Genomic DNA, 22,472 nt, shown 5'->3' with positions numbered 1-22,472 from the left:
ATTAAATATAAAATAGATTTATTATTCGATACATTTTTGTATGATATTATTGTATAGTAACTTAGTATAGTTTCGTGGTAACCGTGGATCTATATCTGCTTTATTCAGATAAAGCAATTTGGATAATTCGTTTGTATTTATCTTTGAATGATAATCATTTAGTTTTCAAGAAAAGTTTAATAGTGAAAAATATTGTTATGTATGTTAATACGCTAAATATTTACAATGTAATTAATCCACAGTTAAATAAAGAAAAGAAATGTACAAGTTAAATATTTTATTGTCTTTTTACTATTTTGCAATTGTTACTGTTTTTGCTGTAAGTATTATTAAATTTATTTTTATAATCTATTTTTCCATCATCTTATTTATAATGTAAAAAATATTTTGAAAAATCTAATGCATTATATATTTATTTATAATTAATATATTTACGATATATGATATAATTAAATAATTCTTATATTGATATAATACATATATTTATCTTTATATGTATAAAATTATAAATTTTTTTTAAATTTCTTGTAATTACATATTTTTTAAAAAAATCAAATATAAATTTAAATATAAAAATTAAATATAGAAATTTTAATTTCTTTATTATGTTAATTATTTATATATTTAAATTATTATTATATATATATATTTTATACAGAATACATCAGCAGTGAATGATAGTTTTTGCATAATTCATGAACCTGTTTTGAGTCTTTTTTCTTATAACTTTACAAACCTTATAAGTTCTACAAAAGATGTTATTTTAAATTTCCTCAATATAACTATACGATTGCAACTATGCTCTCCATTAAAAGAAAAATGCAATGGAAAAGATGGATATGGAGTTTGTTTATTAAAAAACAAAGAAGAAAAAGGAATAGGTTCTAATTTTATATATATATATATATATCTAATGTATTAAAATTACATTAATTTTTTCTTTCAATAATAATTTTGTTTTATTACTTTAGGAAAAATGCCTCCAACAGTAAATATAACTCAGGGCAGAATATCATTTATATTCACAGGTGATGATTGTACATCTAAATTAAAATATACTGTAAATATTATTATGAAATGTGATTATGAAGCTGAAAATTCTTATCCTGATATATTTCCTAATGTATGTATATATGCATTAAGATTTTTGTTTAACTTTTAATGATAATATTTTTATTTTATTATTTGTTAATATATTATAAAATAAATAAAATATAAATAGTACAATGTTTTTTTAAAATAAAATGAATTTTTAATTTTATTTTATTATTAATATTTTAGACATTAAAAACATGTAATATATTCATGATATGGAAAACTCATCTTGCTTGTGGGCCTCGAATTAAAAAAAATTGTACAGTAATAAATAATGGTTTGCACTATGATCTATCACCTTTAATATCTTATTCACAAAATTATATTATTTTAATGGATAATAAAACATCTTCAAAGATTATATTAAATGTTTGTCATTCTGTAATATTTGAATATAATGCTCTATGCCAATCAACTTCAGGAGCCTGTTTACAAAATTTATCACAAATTGGGTATAAATTATTTTATTTTAAGTAAAAATTATATTTGTAATAATTAGCATGATTGAAATAGGAAATTGATAAATATATAGATATTATTAATAATATTTTATTATAGATATGTGAACTTAGGTGATGTTCAATCTCCAACTATAACAGATGGAAAACTTATGCTTGAATATCAAGATGGAGATTTGTGTAAAGTGAAAAATATTACAATACCACATATTAAAACTACTATTTCTTTTATATGTGATTTTGAAGCTAAGGTAATCATTATGCATATTATTCATTTTTATTATTTATTTTTTTATAAATTGTTATTTGATGTCGATTAGGATACATTTCCAGAATATATTGGAGGCAGTGAAGAATGTCATTATCAAATAATATGGAAAACTAGAGCAGCTTGTAGTATAGAATTTCTACGTAATAGTAGTATAGCTACTGCTGGGAAATGTACAGTGAATAATCCTCTTACAAATTTTACGTATGATTTGAGAAAATATTTTAATTATGTATTATTAAAGATAATATTCTGAGAATAAAATTTTACTAATTATAGTAAATATTTTATTTCAGATACGATTTGCGGTCTTTAATGAATAAAAATTTTACAATAACAAAGAATGACATACAATATAAATTTAAAATATGTGAATCACTTGTAGATAATTCATGTGTAACAGGAACAGGTTATTCAATTATTTTATATTTAATTAATTTCTTCAATATAATTATACTATAAATGTATCTTTTATTTTTACATTTAGGAATTTGTCTTTCTAATAAAAATAAATCTATGGGAATATCTATGGGGAAAGCTAATACAAATTTAATATGGGAAGAAGGTGGACCATATTTAAATTATACAGATGGAGATTTATGTGAAAATGGACAACGACATTATACAATTATTGCATTTTTTTGTGGGCCAGAAGGATCTCCAGATAAACCACTTATTATGGAACAAAATACTTGCCAATTAATTATACATTGGAACACTAATTTAGTTTGTGAACAAAGGGTTAGAATATTATTTTTATATTTTTGTATTTTTTTTTATAATTGTTATTAGTATTTTGAATATTATTAATTTATTTATTATATTTGTTATTGTTATACATATTATATATATAATTTATTGTTCAGATAAAATGTGCTACGGATGACAATGAAATAAATTTAAGTTCATTGATAAAGTCTACTGATAATTATATTATAAAAGTAAATAAAACTGAATTTCATATAAATATATGTAGACCACTAGTTCCTACATCTGGTTTAACATGTATACATGGTAGTGCAATTTGCAAAACTTTATTAAATTCGAATAATGAATATGTAAATGAAACTGTAAGTAAATATTATATATATATATTTAAATTAATTTTATTTTTTTTAATTTAACAAAATTATTATCAATATTTAAATTTTTCTGAATATAATTATATGTATATATATTTATAATTATAATAATATTTTGCAGTGATAGATAATATTGTAATATTTATATATGTAATATTTAAATTAATTTATTATTTAAATTAATTTGCTTTTGATGAAATGAAATAATTATAGAAAAAAATATTTGTATTTGTTGCTAGAGTTTAGGATTGTCAAAAGAAAGCCCTATGTTAAATAAAAATCATGAAACTGTATTACATTACGTCGATGGATCAATATGTCCTGAAAATTCAAATAAATTAATTTCTTCAAATTTTACATTTCCATGTTATAATAATGATAAGGTAATCAATCAATATTTATTAGATTATAAAAAAATATTGATGATTTTAAGAAACAATATTGTAATTGTGTAATTATTTTGAAACTGATTTTTTAGGGACTTCCGGAATTTAAGAAGTATGAAGATTGCACTTATATTTTTGAATGGAAAACAAGTATAACATGTGGAGCTGCAATGGGAAATTGGATCTCCCCTTGCATTGTAAAAGATCAACTATTTTCACATGAATGCAATTTATCTTTATTACATAAAAATGAAAAAGTATATTATGTAAGTTTATTAAAACATTTCTAATAATTTTTTCATAAATTAATTTAAACATTTTTAATACTTTAAAAATGAAACTATAATAATAAATAAATCATAAAATTATAAATAATCATTAATATTATAAATTAAATATATTTATTATTATTATAATATATATATATATTATTTAAATTAAAATAATTTAAATAATAATATAATATCAATATGAAATAATAATGTAATATACATATAATTTCTTAAAATTACTTTGGATATAAATTTATAGGTAAAGAATAAACAAGGAAAAGAATATAGTATAAATATATGCGGCGGGGAAAAAGTCTGTGATAGTTCTGCTATATGTCAAGGAAATAATGAATATGGATCACTAGTAAATGTAATTTTTGATTATGGCAGAAATGTTATAAAACTTCAGTACTCTAATGGTAGTAAATGTGTAAATGGTAAGTACACGATATTTTTATTAAGAATATTATGAATCAGATTCATGTTATTATATTATCTTCATTTATTTTTAATCAGGTTTTTATACATCTGAAGTATGGTTTATATGTAACAAATCTATAGGAATTGGCACACCAAAATTATTGTGGGTAAGTAATAATTTTTATTTCAATAAAATCAATAGTTTCATTCATTTATTATTGTTTATTATTACTGCTTGAATATATACATCATAAAAAGAAATATTATTAATTTTATATAATGAGTAAAAAAAGATATAATCTAATATTCGTATAATTAAAATTTCTTAAACCTATATGTTCTTTGTATTCTTAAATTTTTTTAATTTTGCATGAAAAAGAAAAGAAAAGATTAAACATGTGAAAAGGAAAAAATAATTTTAATTATATATGTAGTTTTATATAAAAAATTATTTGAATGTAACTAAAAATATAATACAATTAATAATTAAAAATAGTATATAATTATACCATTTTTAAATATATTTGTGTAATTAATATTTATTTCAGGTACTCATTTAATAATAATTATATTAATATTATATAATAAAAATTCATTAAAAGTCATTAATAAATTAACAATTTGTAACGAGATTCATTATTTATTTTTGTTATCAAAAATTTCAATTAGTATCAATTAGTATTATAGTTCTTTATTGAAACATGAACAATTTATGGTTTCTTAATAACCAAAAAATTATTGTGCTCATAAAATTGAGCAAACAAAATAGCAATAATGAATAATGAATATTTAAAATATAATATGTGTATATATATATATATTCATATGTCATTTTAAGTTTCCATGGAAAATTAATATAAATGGTAACAAAAATTGATTTATGTTCCTATCAAATTTGATTTTATATATAAATTAAATCTCCTATGCCGTTTATGCAACATGATTTTGGATCTTATAAATACTAAATACATTGATTATTTACAAATATTAAATGAAAGTTAATATTATAATTTTTATGAGTAATTTTTATAAGTAATGAATATGTATATATAAAATACAAATTGTAATTTATGGTATACATAAAAAAAATTTTATCTTAAAAATAATTTTAAAAATATCTAATGAATATTAATTTTCTGTTTATATGATAATTATTAATCTATTTCAATAATAATAATGAGAACACATTAGAAGTAAAATCTATTCAAAATGTAAAAATTCTTATAAAAACACTTATTTACAATAATCTCTATCTTTTAAAATTAACAATAAGTTTGTTCAGTCAGTAAATGTAATTTGTCTTTAACATCTATTTATATTGGTATTTAGAAATTCACAAAACAAATTTATAAGTCTGTAAATGAAATAATTAAATGATACAGAATTTTGAATTATTCATTCAATATTCATTCAGACGTTTAGAAAATTGCATAATGAAAATTTCGAAATTGAAGTTATTTAAATAAATTAATTGATTTGCATTTAATCAACTGAAATATTTTTTATAATTTTAATATATCCAAAATGACTCATAAATATGTTTATGCATATTATTATATTACTTAGCATGAATTTTTACTTAAAAAAAATTATTAGTATATTCATTATCATCATTAAATACATACAATAAATATTCGCCATGAGACTCTGTGTAAAAGCAACAGTTTTCCATTCTTTGATCATATAAATAGAAATTTTTTAGTTTGAATATCTTAATTATAGGTGTATATGATATTCAGTTTGTCTATTATTTTACTATATATTTTACTATATAAATTGCAAAGTGAATGAATTGTAACAATTGGTTTTTATGCTGTGATAATGAATGTGTTAATTTCGAATGATCTTAATAAAATTATAAATAAATTCATTTTTTAATGAGTACTTCAAAACTTGTTTAAACAAAACATTGTTCAAATGTTTCGTATATTATATATATTTATGATGATCTTGTCATACGGTAGTACATTGTACTTTATTAACCAAATTATGTTTTACTAATTCTTCCTTTGAAAGAATAAGTTTAGTGTTGCAATCTGATGAAGAAAGATTTTGAGAATTCTCTTTATTATCACTATCCTTTTCATCACATATAAATATTTTAAGAGTATCTGTCGGTGGAGTGCTTGTTGCAGGGGGTGTTTCAGAAGTATCAATTGGATAAATTAACTCTTTCTTCTCGCCTTTAATTTGTATACATGGTTGGTGTTTTTGAAAAATTTTTTTTCTTATAACATTCTTTGTAAGTTCAGCATGTGGTAATGCATATCGTAATTTGTCCCAAAACCAAGGATCACCCCATTTTACATATGTATTCATGCTCATATATGCCTTGAGTTCTGGATCTAAATTATTAATGGGACCAATTTCATCATATAAAATTAAAATAACTTTTGATCTGCGTTCGCTGAGTGCTTGACAATGCGCCACTCTAAATTCCATTCGTCCCCAAACACTTTCCAAAAAATTGGGTGATAAAACTACTATCGTTCGCCTGGATTCTTCAACAGAACGCGCGATTTGTGTTGGTATCCATTCTCCAGCTAGCCAATCACGAAAATGCAGACACAATTTGAATGGTTTAGGTCCATTTTCTAACTTTGGAACTAACTCATTTACAACAAAATCTTCATCTTTATGTGAATAACTTATAAATGCATCATACAATTTATCTTTGTCTAATTCGTCTTCTGTTATTAACCATAAGCAAAATTGATGTGCATACAGCCAAACTTTAATTTCTCGTTGATATCTGTAATAAATTGCTGCTAGCAGACCAATTATCATACCTGAGACAGCTAAAGAAAAACTTAATGATATGATTAACGCAGTGTAAGTAGGACAGAAATCTGCTACTGTCATTTTTATCATCGAAATATCCATATCTTTGCAAGTAATTAGAGAAGAATTACGAATGTCTGAAATCTTCGTTTGTATAAAGCTAAGTAAATCTTTCGTATCACAATCGCATATCCATGGATTTCCATGCAATGTTAACGATGAACTATTGTTTAGGAATTGTAAAACATTTGGTTCTAATTTACTGATATTATTGTTGTGTAACTCCAACTGAAAAATATAAAATTAATTGATATTTAGATTTTATTTAAACATGTTCAATTTTATACATTATACAAAGTAATCTTAATCATATAAATGATAAATAGAATATGTTAAAAACAAAAGGTATGATAAAAAACTATGAAAGGAAAAAGTTCCTAAAGATAAAGAATTATATTTTACCCACCTCTATGTTCGATTGTAATCCATCCACAAATATCTCATGAATATTATTGTTTGATAATAGCAACTTGGATATCTGTATATTATCTAAACCAATTTCTGTCAAAGATGGCATTTCGCTTAATTTATTATCCGTGAGATCTATCACAAGTTTATAATTTAGTAATGTTTCGATATTTCGTGGCACGCTTATCAGATTTTTTTGCGAACAATTTATCGTGAATTCTTTATTACTTTGTTGTGAATAACATATGCATTCATTAGGACAAGGATCAGATATTTGACAGATAAATTTCTTTGATTCTAATTTTACTATTTCTTTGCCTTTAAACGTTTGTGGATTTTGACATGTCAAGCACCCTGGCACGATGTGAAAATATCTATAAACGTTAGGATCCAATTTTCCTTCCAAATAAAGAAGAAAATCAAATATATCACAGTCACATTCGATAGGATTATTCTCAATATATATCATTACATTCCGAGAATCTTGTTGGAATCCTGTAATTTCTTTAGCTTCACTCAAGTTTATATGTTTTATTTTATTATTTGTGAGATTCACTTCAATTGAATTTGATATAAATTGTAAATCTCGGATCTGAAATGAATATTTGTATAAAGCATTAATTAATAAAAATTAATATAATAAAATTAATAAAATTAATATAATTTTGTTAGATATTATATATTAATATTATATATTATATATTATATATTAATTTTAATTAAATCTTGAAAATAAAAGTTTAAAAAATATTTTATTAAGATTTATTATATACATGTACAGTTGTATGTACAATTTTATTTCTTTAATAAAAAAGAAAAATAATTTTCAAATGATATAAATATATAATATAATAATATATAAAAAATAATATTTTTATTATCTTACTGATATTTCTTGTATTTGATTAAACTGAAGATTTAATTTCTTCAGTTTTACATGAGTTACAAGCCAATCACCAAATATGTCCGATATATTATTTTTGTCCAAATACAATTCTTCTAAAGATGAACAACTTTGAAAAGGTGATCTTCTTCCATATTCATCAATATAGCTATTTATCGAAGTATTGAATGTAAGTTGATTGTTAGAAAATTTTGCAATGCGTAGCTTGGTTAAGAAATTAAAACTTGTTTCTTCTATAATCTTTAATTGATTTTTTTCCATATTTAAATTTTGAAGTGATATTAAACCTTTAAAAAGTTGTCTGAAATATAAAAAATAAATAAAACTTGTAATTCTAAAGTTTTAAAATGTTTTTTTTATGAATTTAGAACGGTTTTATAAAAAAATTTTTAAAAATTATCTTTTTTATCAAGTTATAATTATAAAATTTTATTGATACATACAATATTATATAATATTATGACAAAAACTAAAAAAAAATAAAGATTTTAAAAAAAAGAAACAAAAATTAAAAATTATCCATTATAAAATAATCTAAAAAACAATTTATTAAAAATGAGATTATTAAAATAAATAAGTTTAAAAATAAATAAATTCATTAAAGTATAATTACATATAAATTTTTTCATAGATTAAAATTATAATTATTAAATTGTAATATTGCTTTTGTTATTTTTATTTTTTTTTACATAATTTTTCAATAAATTATTATTACTTTATTTACTAATATTAAATTACTAGTATTAAACTTACCGAGATATTGAAGTAAGATTATTGTGAGACAAATCTAACATAATTAATTTGTTCAATTGTAAGAAGATTTTATCAGGCAATGATGTTAATTTGTTGTTACTAATTATTAATTTCGTTAAATTTATCAAATTCGTAAAAAGATATTCAGGAAGAGACTCAAGATTATTAAAAGACAAATCGATGATCTCAAGCGATATGGAATCATGAAATAAATCAGGCAATTCTATCAAACCATTATTATTCAGCTCTATCTCTTTCAGATTCTTCAAATTCGCAAAGAATCCATTCGGTAATGTCTTCATGTTTATTCTATTATTAGATAATTTTACTTTGTTTAATTTAACATTGTGCTGCAGTAGACCTTTTGGTAGCGAGGAAAAGTTGTTCCAGGCCAAATGTAATAATTCCAAATTTATCAATTTCGCGAAAATATCATTAGGCAAAGTATTTAAATGATTGCTGCTCACGTCCAAGGAATTCAATGACACAAGATTGTCGAATATATTCGATTTAAATTCTGTAAACTTATTCCCCCACATATTTAACATTTTTAGTGCTTTTAATGGTTTGAATGTGTTTACGTCTATTTCCTTCAGCTTATTATCACCAAGTTCAAGTATTTCTAAATTGGGTATGTAATTGAAAATTTCAGATAATGAATAAATATTGTTTTGGCGTAAATTGAGATTCTTCAATCGTGGTATATCCGCGAAAATATCATTGCTAAAATTGGTCAAGTTATTACATGTTAGGCTCAGATATTCTAAGTTTGGAAAACCTTGTAGATGCTTCCTATTCAAAACAGATAATTTGCCATATGAATGAAATATCAGTTTCTCTATGTTTTGAGCACCGAGTTTCTTCGAGATCTCATTTAAACTCTGATTTATTGGTAATTCGCACATTTTGAAATACAATAGAGTTACATTTTCAGGTGGTAACACATTCGTTGGAAAGTCAATCCATTTTGGAAAATTTACACATTCAATCTAGAAAAATAAAAAAATTTTATTTTCTCGATGAATCATGATCATTTTTTTCCACGTAAATTGTTATCAAATTAATAGAAAATAAAAATTTCAAATCTTATGTTAAGAAAAATTAAAAAATAAAGTACATAATTATGCAAATTATATTTCGATTTAACATTCAAATGCTTCTATTTTTAAAATAACGAATATATATATATATATTTTGATTAACATATTTTTATGATATTGATAATTTTACAGATATATATATATCTACAGAAATATATATAACAGATATAATACAATAGAATAAAAAAATAATTTATACATAGAATCAATTAATTTTTAATCATCGTTAAGCCACTTTTAATAAAGTTTATAAAATAAAAATAAAATTTTGTTATAATAAACCATAATAAATAAATCAAAATAATTTTTATTTACTATAACTGCTAGATCTGCTAAAAATTCTTATGCAATATATAATATTTTAAATAATTTAATATATTCAAAAATGATTTAGACTTAGACATCTTTATTTTAAAAATCCAATTTAGGATTGATAATGTAAAATCAAAAATAATTTCAATGATTTTTTTAATTTAATTTATCTTATTTTAAATGAAACATTTAATAAAATCATTAATATACAATAAAAATTTTACATCAGTATAATAAATGATTTTCATATTTTATATATTGCCCATGAAAATCGTGTATTTTTGTACAAAATTTATTTTTGTATTTCATCTTTGCTTTTTATTGAAATCTCTCTATCTCTTCACGACTTTCATTAATGATTCACTCATGCTTACCCCAATACGTTCGTACAGTTTGACTTTCACAACGAAGGCCGAATAACTATCCGTTGGACATTGTATCTCAAAAACTCCTTCTGGACTTAGGTAGCAGTTGCAATTTTGTTCTGTTGGACATCGAATTTCCGCGTAACATGTCGCGATAACAATTCCAAGAATGATCCATCGAAACGAGGGTTCGAACATTTTGTAAAGTTCGATACGGAATAATGTATGCTGCGAAAGAAATTTATTTTTTATTGTAATTATATTAGATTAGTCGTGAAGAATATAGAAGAGGTGAATCGGAAATAGTGATGCAACGAATCAGATTAGCACAGTTATTTCCTTGTGCGATGATAAGAAAGCTGTAATTTGTATCATGGAATAAAATCAAATAGATAAATTTTTATTGACACAAATCCATTTTGAATATTAAATAATATCATACTATTTGAATAATATCATTATGAATATTTTAATTTAAAAAATGGAGAAAATATTGAATACAACGAAGAAAATGACCTTATATGCTTCGTATGATTAATACTTTTTATCTTTGCCAAATACAGGAAAAGATTATTAATATTAGTATAGCAAATATTTGATATTAAAAATATCATAAATGCTAAAATTGATTAGAAATATTTCATACATAATTTAATCTTTATTTATAACAAAGAAAGAGACACTTCTATAATATTTGAATATTTTTATATTATATCTTTTGTGCAACTACAAACATTTTTTGTATTATTATTTTTTTATCGTTATAAAATACAGTTTCATAAGTTTTACAAAATTACCCAAAAATAGGTATGTTCAAATTTTCGCTTAAATAAATAATTCAAAATATTTATTGATAATTAATTTATTATTTAATTCAATTTTATTTTTATATATTTTTATTTTAATCAGAAAGATTATTTTCAATGCATATCTTATTCTTCGAAAAAAATAAAATATCACAATCGTTAAACAATCTACACGGAAATGCTTTATTTATTTTTATTTTTTGATTTCAGAAAAGATATTCTATTTTTAAAATATTTTTTTTGTAATTGTGTTATCTCAATTATATGAATCATTCTAAAACGTAATTTTTATAAAAACCAATGAATTTATTTATTACATATAATTCAATTATCTTTTCGAATTTATAAAAAAATTTTGTTATTTTTACTATATTTCTAACGATTTTCCTTAGAGAAATCTTGTTCTTTTGTCAGATCTTCCATGTCATGATTACCATCTTACATCGATTTATGACAGATAATTAGACTTATATTGTTTCGAATTTTTTTAAAAAATATTCATTTTCGTATTTCGAATATTCGCATAAAATTCGCTCTAAAGATATTTATTTAAAGTTTTTTTTATTATAGCTTTTATTTTTTAATTAAGTTTTTTTTATTAACGTATTATATAATAAATGTCGAAGTTTAATATAATTCATCCAATTTTCAATTAGTCTTCGCAAATAACATTAAAATTAACGATGTCTTCGTCTTGCTATAATAGATCATTTCGATTTTAGTGATCAATCAAACAACCGTTTAATCAAATTATTCAAAATTAAATGAATTTCATGAATTCAAGAACATATTGTTACAATCGATTAAGTTCTAGAATTTATTATTATCTCTCTTATTTATTTAACTATTTCAAAGTGAACAAAGACAAGTGGAGAATTATCACCTAATGATCTCGGTGAAAGGAATGATCGAAAGATTATGCCCATCACGTATCAAATTCTTCGCAACTGTATTCCACGCAACATGTATCCGGGCTAACGACCTGAGTACTTACATACATACGTGCACTTGCTTAAAACGAGACACGCCTCGTTTCACGAGTCATTGCAAGATGCGTAATGCATACGGGCATGCATGTGAACGAGCATTTACCAAGGTCGAACGTGATAAGAAGAATGAGAATAATTATTTCGATATTTATAGCTCCAAAACTGTATTGTAGATTAATATATATATATATATTTATGATATTGTACATAACAATAAATATTTATTGTTTTATTTTTTTTTATTGAATTTTCGATGCATAGTTATAATAAAACGCAATATTTACATAGCTATAAATACATACTAACTGTTGATGAGTAGATAGTTACTTACGTGTAATTAAAGCAGAAAGTGTACGAAGATTTAAAAAATGAAAACTTGTGTCTATATTGCCAAAAAATCTTCAATTTTAATTAAAATATTTCATTTTAATTGAAAGATTTAATTATTTTATTTTATTTAGTTAATTCATATTTTAAATATTTTATTTATTCGGCTTATGAAAAAATTATATTTATTTTATTATATAAAGAAAAAGATAAATAATTTTTTTTCTATTTTTAGCGTAGTTGACAATAGTAATAAAAAAGTATAAAAATTAATGTATGTATCCATAATGTATGTATCCATATCAATATTTCTTTAGATATCAAATTTCTATTTCCTACTGATAATAGATAAAAGAATTGATGATTTAATGTTTTATCATTTTCTGTAATTGTCTGACATTGCCAGACAATTATCAAAAACTTATTCTGATAACTGATTTTCATACAAAATAAAATATTTGTTTCGTTTCTATTTCTTCGAGAACTTTTTAATCGAAACTATCTCTTTTAGAGTTTTATTAAACTTTCTATATTTGAAAAATATTATCTAAATCAGATGGTTTTCTTTCCTAAGTAATAATAATTAAATATAAAATCAATGATTATTTTAATATTTTAAAATTATTTTTTAAATAAAAAACACTTTGATAACAAAATTTTCATGTATAATTTAGAAAATTTTATATTATGTTAAAATCAATGTAATTTTTTATTTATTATTTTATCTATATCTTCTTTTTGTTATGATATCGCATGCTGCATTTATTTCATTGATATATTATAAGAGTTCTTATATTCATGAAATTCATTTTGTTCGAATATATTAATATCATGCTTTCTATTGCGTATATTCTTTCCATTTGATGGGATTAAAACATTGTTATATAAGTGATAAAAAATCAAATCATATTATATAAATGTAATAGATCTATTTCTTTTTAAAATTTAATTTAGAATCTTTCGATATTTCTATAGATAAAAGAGACAATTACAGATCGATATAAAAATGATTCGTATTAATTTCGTAACTTTTTTATATTTTTTGATAAATTTATATATATATTATATGTATATTTAAGAAAAATAAATAAGAAACCTTTTTAGTCATTAAAAAATTATAATAATATAATTATAATATAATGATCAATTTTTTCTTATTTGAAAAGTATTAAATGTTATAATTACTATAATACTATATATACTATAATATAGTTAATATAGTTAATAATATTTTATTAATATTAAAAAATTTGATAAATATATTACACTAATTATTTTATTAATTTAGAGCTAAAAATCTGCGCGATTCTGCTACTGCAAATATTATCTTTAAGAAAAGAAAACATAATAAAAGTAGTGATGAATACTTGGAAATAAATGATACGTTATTTTTTTTTTTTATGAAATTAATATAACAACATTTACACAAGAATTTAATAATAAATAATGATCGTTTTTAATTTTAATGAAAATTTGAGTTATTTAGAAAATTATTATTGTTGAAAATTTAAAATAGATAATTAATATATTTTTAGAAACATAAGACTAATTAGTACATTAGTCATTACATTTCGATAAATAAAATTAGTGGTTATTCAAATATAAATGTGATTTTTAGATTTTCTTAATGGCATAATTTTCTTAATGACATAGTTTTAAGTATTATATATCGATAAAATATTTTTGAAACTTAATACTGTATATACACTTAGTATCCATTAAGTTTGAACAGCAGACAAGAAATATTGCAGAAAACTGCGAAAAGATTTTTATTCATGATTCAATCGATATGTTTTTATTATTAAAAATCGTATCAAATTCGAAAATATCTGATACGTAGTACTACAGATTAAATATTTCGTTATTTTACGCAAGTGACATGACACGGCACTATAAAAAATATATTTACATAACCATGACCATCAAAAGATTTGAAATCAAATTTTTGACTTATTGATATGTTACATAATGCGATTATAGATTATAAGTAGGATAATTATACGGTGTTTGAACTCATTCATATCTCTAATAACGAAGATATTAACTCACAAATTCCATGTCGTTTTATTATTTCAGAAAATTAATTCTTTTTTTCAAGTATATTAATATTTTAGTGTTATATTTGATAATATTATATTTAATAATGATTTATTAGTGATATAATAATGTAATTTTGGTAAAGAAACTATTTCTAATATAATATTTTCTGTTTAAATACTTAAAAAATCAAATACTTATGAAAAATCTTAAGAAATAAAATATTTAATAAGGATAAATAAAATTCTTTTTTTCAATTGATTTTGAAATATTGTCATAATCTATGAATCTTTGAATTAATAATAAACTTCGATTAGGAAGGAACTAATCAAAACTAATCGTTCAAATCTATTAAATAGAAATGCGAATTGTCAATCTTATTGCACATTTGTGATATACACAAGTGGTAAAGACATATGTTGATTTAGCTATATATCAAGGACAATTTACATTCTCTTTTATTTCTTACTATGTGAAATTCGTTGAAGTTTGCTATATTTACTTATATACTGAAAGAAAGAAAAAAAAGATTTTCTTCGTAAAAGAATAAGGAATGACCATCATGAATATCAATTTTTTAATCTTTAAATAGAATATTAACATGTATGTATTTAACATATTACACATTATATGTATTTAACATAGAGATTGAATTTATTTAATCTATAGAAAAAAATGATGTTTTTTATTGATGAGATATTTTAATTAAACATAATATTCATTATTATATACTGATAATGATGCTCCATTGATCTAGTAATTTTTGAATTTCTTTTGATGTCTTAGTTGCAAAAAATATGTATGATGTAAATGATTATATATTTTTTCTGAATCTTCTGAAGAAAAATTCATTATTATTTATTAAATATTAAATATTCATTAGATATACTTAATTAGAGAATAAAAAAAATATTGAAATTATGAAAAAAAATTCTACTTTTAAACACAAAATTTAAATCATTTTGAATATGAAAATAATACATTATAATAATAAATATTAAAATGTGATTCAAATATATATAAATATTATTTTTTTTAACTAAAAAATTAGGCATTTTCCAATCACTCTTAATTATTTAAATTAATTGCATTTATAATAATTTATTATGGCAGTTATACTTTGTTTTTCTATATTTGAAAATATATGCAATAAGATTAATTTTTTTTAAGATAATGTATCTTATCTTTTTACTAAAGTTCATAAATGCAAAACAGTATAAGTCATTTAAAAAACGAAAGAAAAAGAAATGAAACATTGTCGCAATCTCTTTAAGTGATACAATTCAAAACAAAATATTTTATTAATTCAGTTTGATGATTTATTAATTATAAAATCTATTATAGCAATTTACAAATGATAATTAAGATTTTCGTTTTGAGGCAGTATAATTTATTTGATAATAATAATCTTATTCAATTTGTATAAATTTTAATAATGAAATTTTAAAAATAATATTAAATATATTTATTCATTTTTTTTATTTGTCATTTTTTATAAAATTTGTTTTTCTAAAATATTTCAATTTTTATTTAATTTTTATTTAACAAGTGATCAATTGCAAATTATATAATATTATATACTCAAATTATTAATTAATTTAATTAATTAAATTATTAATTATAAATTTATCAATTATATAAAAAAAATTATAAATAAAAAATATTCTAATAAATATGATAAATATAAATTTCAAATTGATTATTACATCTTCGCGAAAAATGTGAATATTGACTTTGAATGTACATCAATATAAGAATCAGTTACGTATATATTGTATATTAGATTAATTTTAAATTTATCATTTATTTTTATACACGAATGTTTTATATCATATATGTAGTTAATAAATCATAATCTTAATTATATCTTGTTCAATCAAAAAATCATTCTTTGAAAAAATTATAGTTAATTAGCTGCTACTAAAATAAAAAAATAAGAAATAATAAAAAATAAAAATGTTATATCTAATTGTTGAAAAGTAAATTGTAAAATGCACTATCATTAAAAATATATATAAATTTTAGTTATTTAATTACATGAATGAAAACTTTTCAATAATAAGCAAAATCATATCAAACTTTCAAAACGAAATGTAGATATAATATTTGTTTATTATATATAGTATATCAATAAAAAATAAATTTCGTACAGATAGAAGATCAAACTAATAATTTATTAATTTATTATTACTTTCTTTAGAAATAATACATAATATTCTAAAAGATTAAGATTAAGAATAATCGAACGATCGACACGAAAAGGAAAAAGTATAGTATTATAAAACAAAAGTTAATTATTTCCTGGAAAACCATTCATAAGAAACAAACTTCTAAATTACGTCACGCTATGGAAAATATAAATTCATAATCAAATATCGTATCTCTATTATTTTATAATCACAAAAATAATAAAAAAGAGAACGAATAATTTATTTATTGCAATCAAATATTTTATGTTTTATATATATTATATATATAAGTAAAATAGTAAAAAGTAATTAATTTGTAATTATTCACATATTCCTATTTACATTTTCAAGGGAATAATTATTTTTATTCTTTATTTGTATTTAAAATGAACATAATGAATTCGCTCACTAACAACAGATCGATACATGCAAATCGATTTTGATAATGATAATTGTATTGTATCGTGTACACAGTATTATTTAAAATTATAGATTTATTGTTGTAAAAAATTTGTTTACCAGATTCAATGTGAAGGATTATTCGTTGCAATCATTCGTTGTCACTATTTGTTTTTTTGCCAGAATTATTCAATCACGTGAACACACTGCGTATTTCACAATCACGATCATTCGATAATAAATTTCGTTTGATTCGATTGTAATAATCGAAACATTATTGTAAATTGCAAAGAAAAACTTCTAATTATTTTAAAATTGATAAAAATTCATAAATGCAACGTTCACTGAAACGGTTCAACAAAAACTGTCGATTCCTTATACGCTTGCATGCTATCGTGAGTCTGAACGGAATGACGAAACAAAACCACGTGATCTGCCACGACCACGATCCAATGAGAAAACTGATGGTAGGATAAACGGTCCGATAAATGCTAGTTTACCGCTAAACATGGTGGGGGAAGATCCTTTTACGAAATTTTCATAAAAAAACATAAAATCCTAATAAAAATTATTATCATAAGTTTATCAAAGAGGAAATAAAAGATAATTCATATTTAATATGCCATTCTATATACAAAGAATAACTGTTATAGATATATATATATTATAAATATTTACAATTTTAAATCATGTTATTAAGGTTATAAAAAAATGTCTCCTTTGCTTACGGTATTGAATTCGAAGATAGTGGAATAATTATTTCTAATTTAATTATTTTCTGAAAAATAAATAACATTCTTGATTTTTATTGGAATTTGGGATTTTACATATTTCAATTAATTTATGTGTTTTAATAAATAATATGTCTCATCAGGAAAAGAAAGTGTATATCTATTATCTTTTTTATTATACTATTATTCAATGGAAAATACATAAATTAGATTACATATTTTTTTCTATACATTTTTTTCTTAATTCAAAGAATATGTAATCACTATTTGTCAAATCTGATGAAATATATTTATAATATTTTAATAAAATGTGGAATTACCAAAAGGTTATGTCAAATATGCTTATTTAAACATTAAAATATGAAATTTTATTTTACACAGTATTTATATTTTTTCAATTTTGAAATATATATTTTTAGGTGTAATTTTAGTTGAAAAATTTTCCTGTGCAGATTAATCTTTCGAATTCTACGTTTTCACCGATCTAATAAATAAATATAAAATAGATCTTAGAGGCCTGTAGCAAAAGCATCTTCTCTACCAGACCAGAAGCCTAATTCTTTTCAAAAGGCTTTATATTTTAAGACTTAGATATTTTACTGAACACGTGTTCCTTCTGGTATTTTTCATTAATGTTTATCAAAGAAAGTAAGGTACAAGAATCAAGATACTTAAGAATCTTCAATCTTGATTATTGTAAAAACAATTTAATATCGTATTATTTATTGTTTTTTTTATAATCGTTAAAATCATAAAACATCAAATGATTTAACTATATATTTTAATTACTGTTTTATGTTTATTATTTTATGAAAGTTATTATTAAAGTATGTTAAAATTGTGCGCAATTTCTTGAAAAATTTGATTCTTCTACATACATATCTATTTATTTCTCGATAATTTTTTGCACACAACCCACTAAAGCGACATGACATGATGGATTTATAAAAGATAGTAATTCAAGAGAGTATGATATCTTTTTCATTATTAAATATGAAACTCTATTAGACCATTTTATTGACACGTGTACGTGATTATATCTAGTAAAAGAATTTGTTTTATACGACAAATTAATTTTCAATTTATTATTTTTATAATTTAAAATTTTACAAAGTAATTTTAAATACAATAATTGTTTATATTATTTTATAGAAATTTCCTAATTATTTTATAGAAGTAAATGATTAATTTATTTTTTGAAATTATTAAAATAAAATAGAAAAAGAAAATTTGAAAAATAAAATATTTTTCAGATTTTTATGAAAATAAATAATAAAATCATAAGAAAAAAAAAATTTCTCTATTCAGGTTTGTCTTATAAAACATTAAAATGTGTATACATATGCATGTCAATCAAATTTTAAATAAACAATAAAAACGGGATTACCTGAAGAAAGGTTTTTCACCCTTTTCTCTTCCGACATAACAATAAATTCGAAAGTACAAGACACGAGCATTCAAGTGTCCAGATGTGACACGATATTTCTGGTCACCACATGGCCTAGGTTCTAGAATAATACACTTCCGAAAGCAGTCAGTTTTTTCCATGGTAGCTCTCTTCACTGTGAAAAGTATTTCCTATTTAGAATAGCATGTCCCTTGAAAAATCTCAAGATGATTTCATAAGGGTAACCAGATGTGCATTACGGTGCTGTATTACTATTTCCGTTTCCGCTCTTTTCGTCGGTCCTTACCACGTGCCTCGAAATGCAGGCATTTGAATAACTTTTCTCTATTAGTAACAAAAAAATTTGATCAACTTTTACTATGCTATGTTATTGATGCAATAATTTTTTTCTTATTAATTTTATTATATATATAATTTTTTATATATATTATTTTTTTTTAACATATTCATTGTCATTGTAATATTTTATGTAAAGAAAAGGATAATATTAATATTTCTTTGAATATCTAATGAGAATTTTTGAAATTTATTTTATAGATTTATCTTTTTCATAATTTTAAAAAATGAATTAATATTAATAATAATTTTAATTTAAAATTGTAATTATTCATTTGCATTTCAACATTGGTATTTCAGGTTTAAATAATAGTTTCTTTTACTTAAAATTCTCGAATATATTTTCTTTTATATTATATTTGAAATTTCTGAAATATGTATTATATAATTTCCTCTTAATTACTTCTCTCGTTATGGGAGAGACTTAAGAGACTAATCGGTAATAAAATTTGGGAATTTCCCTCTATATACTCTAGGTATAGGATAAACTATTGTACAAATCTTTTCTAATCCGAATGTAAAACCATATTCATATCAGTTAGATAAAAAAGTTACTGTAGTTTTTAATAATTTTTATTTTAATATATTTGTCTACATATTGTTTTACATATCTTTTATGTGTTTATTTATTATACTATCATATTTACAGAAACCAAACTTATTTTAATTTTTTAAAATTTAATTATGATATTTAAAATATTTACACGATAAAACAAAAATGTACATAAAGTATACATTGTGATATAAATTATTATTATTATATGTGATATAAATTAAAAACACAAAAATTAATCCGTTTCTTTATTATTTCTGTTTATATATTCTTGCTTAAACCTATTTTAAACTTATTATAACATATAATAATTTACATTCTTTTTTTTAAATTTAAACTTACAAATTTTTTTGATAAAATAGATGATCAAAAAATTTTAATTAATTTCATCTCGCGTTTGGATGCTGGAAGTTCCAATTTGTTATTAGCAATAGTAATAGAATGTATAAGGAAATATTTGATATTTATATTTCATACAAACAAGGAGAACATTAACAAGGAGAACACATAAGAATAGAGAAGAGATATTATTATTTTTGATTATACAGTTCCTAATGCTTACTACTACTATACAAACTATACAAACTATATATTAAAAATTAATTAATTATTATTTATTTATTGCAAAATTGTATATTTTTAAATTTATATCTTAAAGCTAGAAATTAAATTAAATTCACGTGAAATAAGAACCTTTAATATATATATATTTTATTTTATTGATGACTTTTTCTTTTTAATATAGGAATCGGAATGCAGTGCAAAATTTGAATGGTACACAAATGTCACATGTGCTTGCCAATCGAATTCTCAGCAACCCACAATTCCTTCAAATGCATACGATGTTCAAAACTTTTCTCCTAGTCATAGTGAGTACAAATAGGAAATAATTATTTTTTTTTTAATAATATAAAAATACTTTCTATACATTTAATGGAATTAATAAAATTCATTCATATAAGGAGATTGAAAGAATAACAGAATCATAGAGGAAGTAAATTAAAAGAAAAGATAGATAAAATTAAATTTGCTAAACATTTTGTTTTTAACGCTTGGTTGGTACGCATTCCTCGAATTGTAAAACATAAATGATAATAATAATAAAAATATTATTAAATGTTATTCATCTGTTTCAGCTGGTATTGTGGCAGTCATCGTATTGAGTGTTATTGCTTTAATAATAGCACTATTTTATTTTCGAAATCCAGATAAAAGAGCGTGTTTGCGCTTATGTATCAATCCATTTTCTTCGAGAAGAGGCAATAGTCGTGTTCAATATTGCAGAGTATGTTTTATGGAAAAATTATATTTTTTTTTCCATTTCGTTTGAACACATATACATTGTATATCCGTATCTTATTCAGAAATTTATTTGTTTCTTAATAATTTATTTCCATAAATTCCAGAAATTTATCATATGCCTATATCCTTGATATATTTCTTAGTATTTCTAATTTTTCCTTTTCATATTCATGTATTTGATACACCTCTAATTTACATAATTAATAGTTATATAAGGAAAATTATTTAAATAACTTAAATGTTCGAATGTACATATACATTACATTATTAGAGTACATTACTTGAAAAAGATTCATATTTAGAATAATTTTATTTAGAATAATTATTTATAATAGTTATATAATAGTTATTTAGAATAATTTTTATTTATAAAATCTACTCAATCATTATTATTCAAATGTTATCAATTATTATTATCGTTAAAAAATTTTAATTGAATTATAAAATTAAAATTAATATTTATTATGTATTTTAGGTTGATACTACGGAAGAAGCTCGTCTTCTGCTCGATGTTGATGCCACGCAGTGTCAAACTGATAGCGATGATGATCTTTTGAATGCATAGTCATTTGTTGTTGTCTTTTATATATCTATTTTATCTAAGTTCAAAATATACGAATAATATTTTTATTTGTTTGTCAAATATTGAAAATTTTGCAAATATATTTTTCTGCTTTATTCATGGAGATATCATTTTAATAAAAAAATGATAACTTTTGTGCTTTATGTGA

General features: G+C 21.3%; 2 protein-coding genes across 5 annotated transcripts; one reads left to right on the top strand and one right to left on the bottom strand.

Moving 5' to 3' along the window:
* On the top strand, positions 1–22,472 carry LOC102680293 (cation-independent mannose-6-phosphate receptor). Of its 2 annotated transcripts, XM_006614624.2 has the most exons (16): positions 1–319; positions 659–881; positions 972–1,123; positions 1,282–1,547; positions 1,654–1,804; positions 1,874–2,025; positions 2,118–2,230; positions 2,309–2,562; positions 2,688–2,891; positions 3,143–3,286; positions 3,382–3,555; positions 3,821–3,998; positions 4,078–4,148; positions 21,185–21,308; positions 21,576–21,724; positions 22,217–22,472. In XM_006614624.2, the coding sequence occupies exons 1-16, from the start codon at positions 260–262 to the stop codon at positions 22,304–22,306; spliced, it is 2,505 nt and encodes an 834-aa protein (XP_006614687.1). In that variant the 5' UTR covers positions 1–259; the 3' UTR covers positions 22,307–22,472. The 2 variants fall into 2 exon arrangements, with proteins under 2 accessions (XP_006614687.1, XP_006614688.1); XM_006614625.2 differs by lacking the exon at positions 659–881 and having other exon boundaries at positions 97–319.
* LOC102680082 (protein toll) lies at positions 5,734–17,855 on the bottom strand. 3 transcript variants are annotated; one of them, XM_006614622.2, is made up of 6 exons: positions 17,532–17,855; positions 10,674–10,892; positions 8,888–9,876; positions 8,117–8,435; positions 7,229–7,822; positions 5,734–7,050 (listed from the first exon to the last, which is right to left on the bottom strand). In XM_006614622.2, the coding sequence occupies exons 2-6, from the start codon at positions 10,860–10,862 to the stop codon at positions 5,935–5,937; spliced, it is 3,207 nt and encodes a 1,068-aa protein (XP_006614685.1). In that variant the 5' UTR covers positions 10,863–10,892; positions 17,532–17,855; the 3' UTR covers positions 5,734–5,934. The 3 variants fall into 3 exon arrangements, with proteins under 3 accessions (XP_006614685.1, XP_031365789.1, XP_006614686.1); XM_031509929.1 differs by lacking the exon at positions 17,532–17,855 and adding an exon at positions 12,354–12,637; XM_006614623.2 differs by lacking the exon at positions 17,532–17,855 and adding an exon at positions 11,851–11,977.

This window comes from Apis dorsata, unplaced genomic scaffold (assembly GCF_000469605.1).
Source record: "Apis dorsata unplaced genomic scaffold, Apis dorsata 1.3 scaffold_194, whole genome shotgun sequence".
Lineage (NCBI taxonomy): Eukaryota > Metazoa > Arthropoda > Insecta > Hymenoptera > Apidae > Apis > Apis dorsata.
The sequence above is the reverse complement of the archived record's forward strand: the minus strand, read 5'-3'. Positions and strand labels throughout refer to the sequence as shown.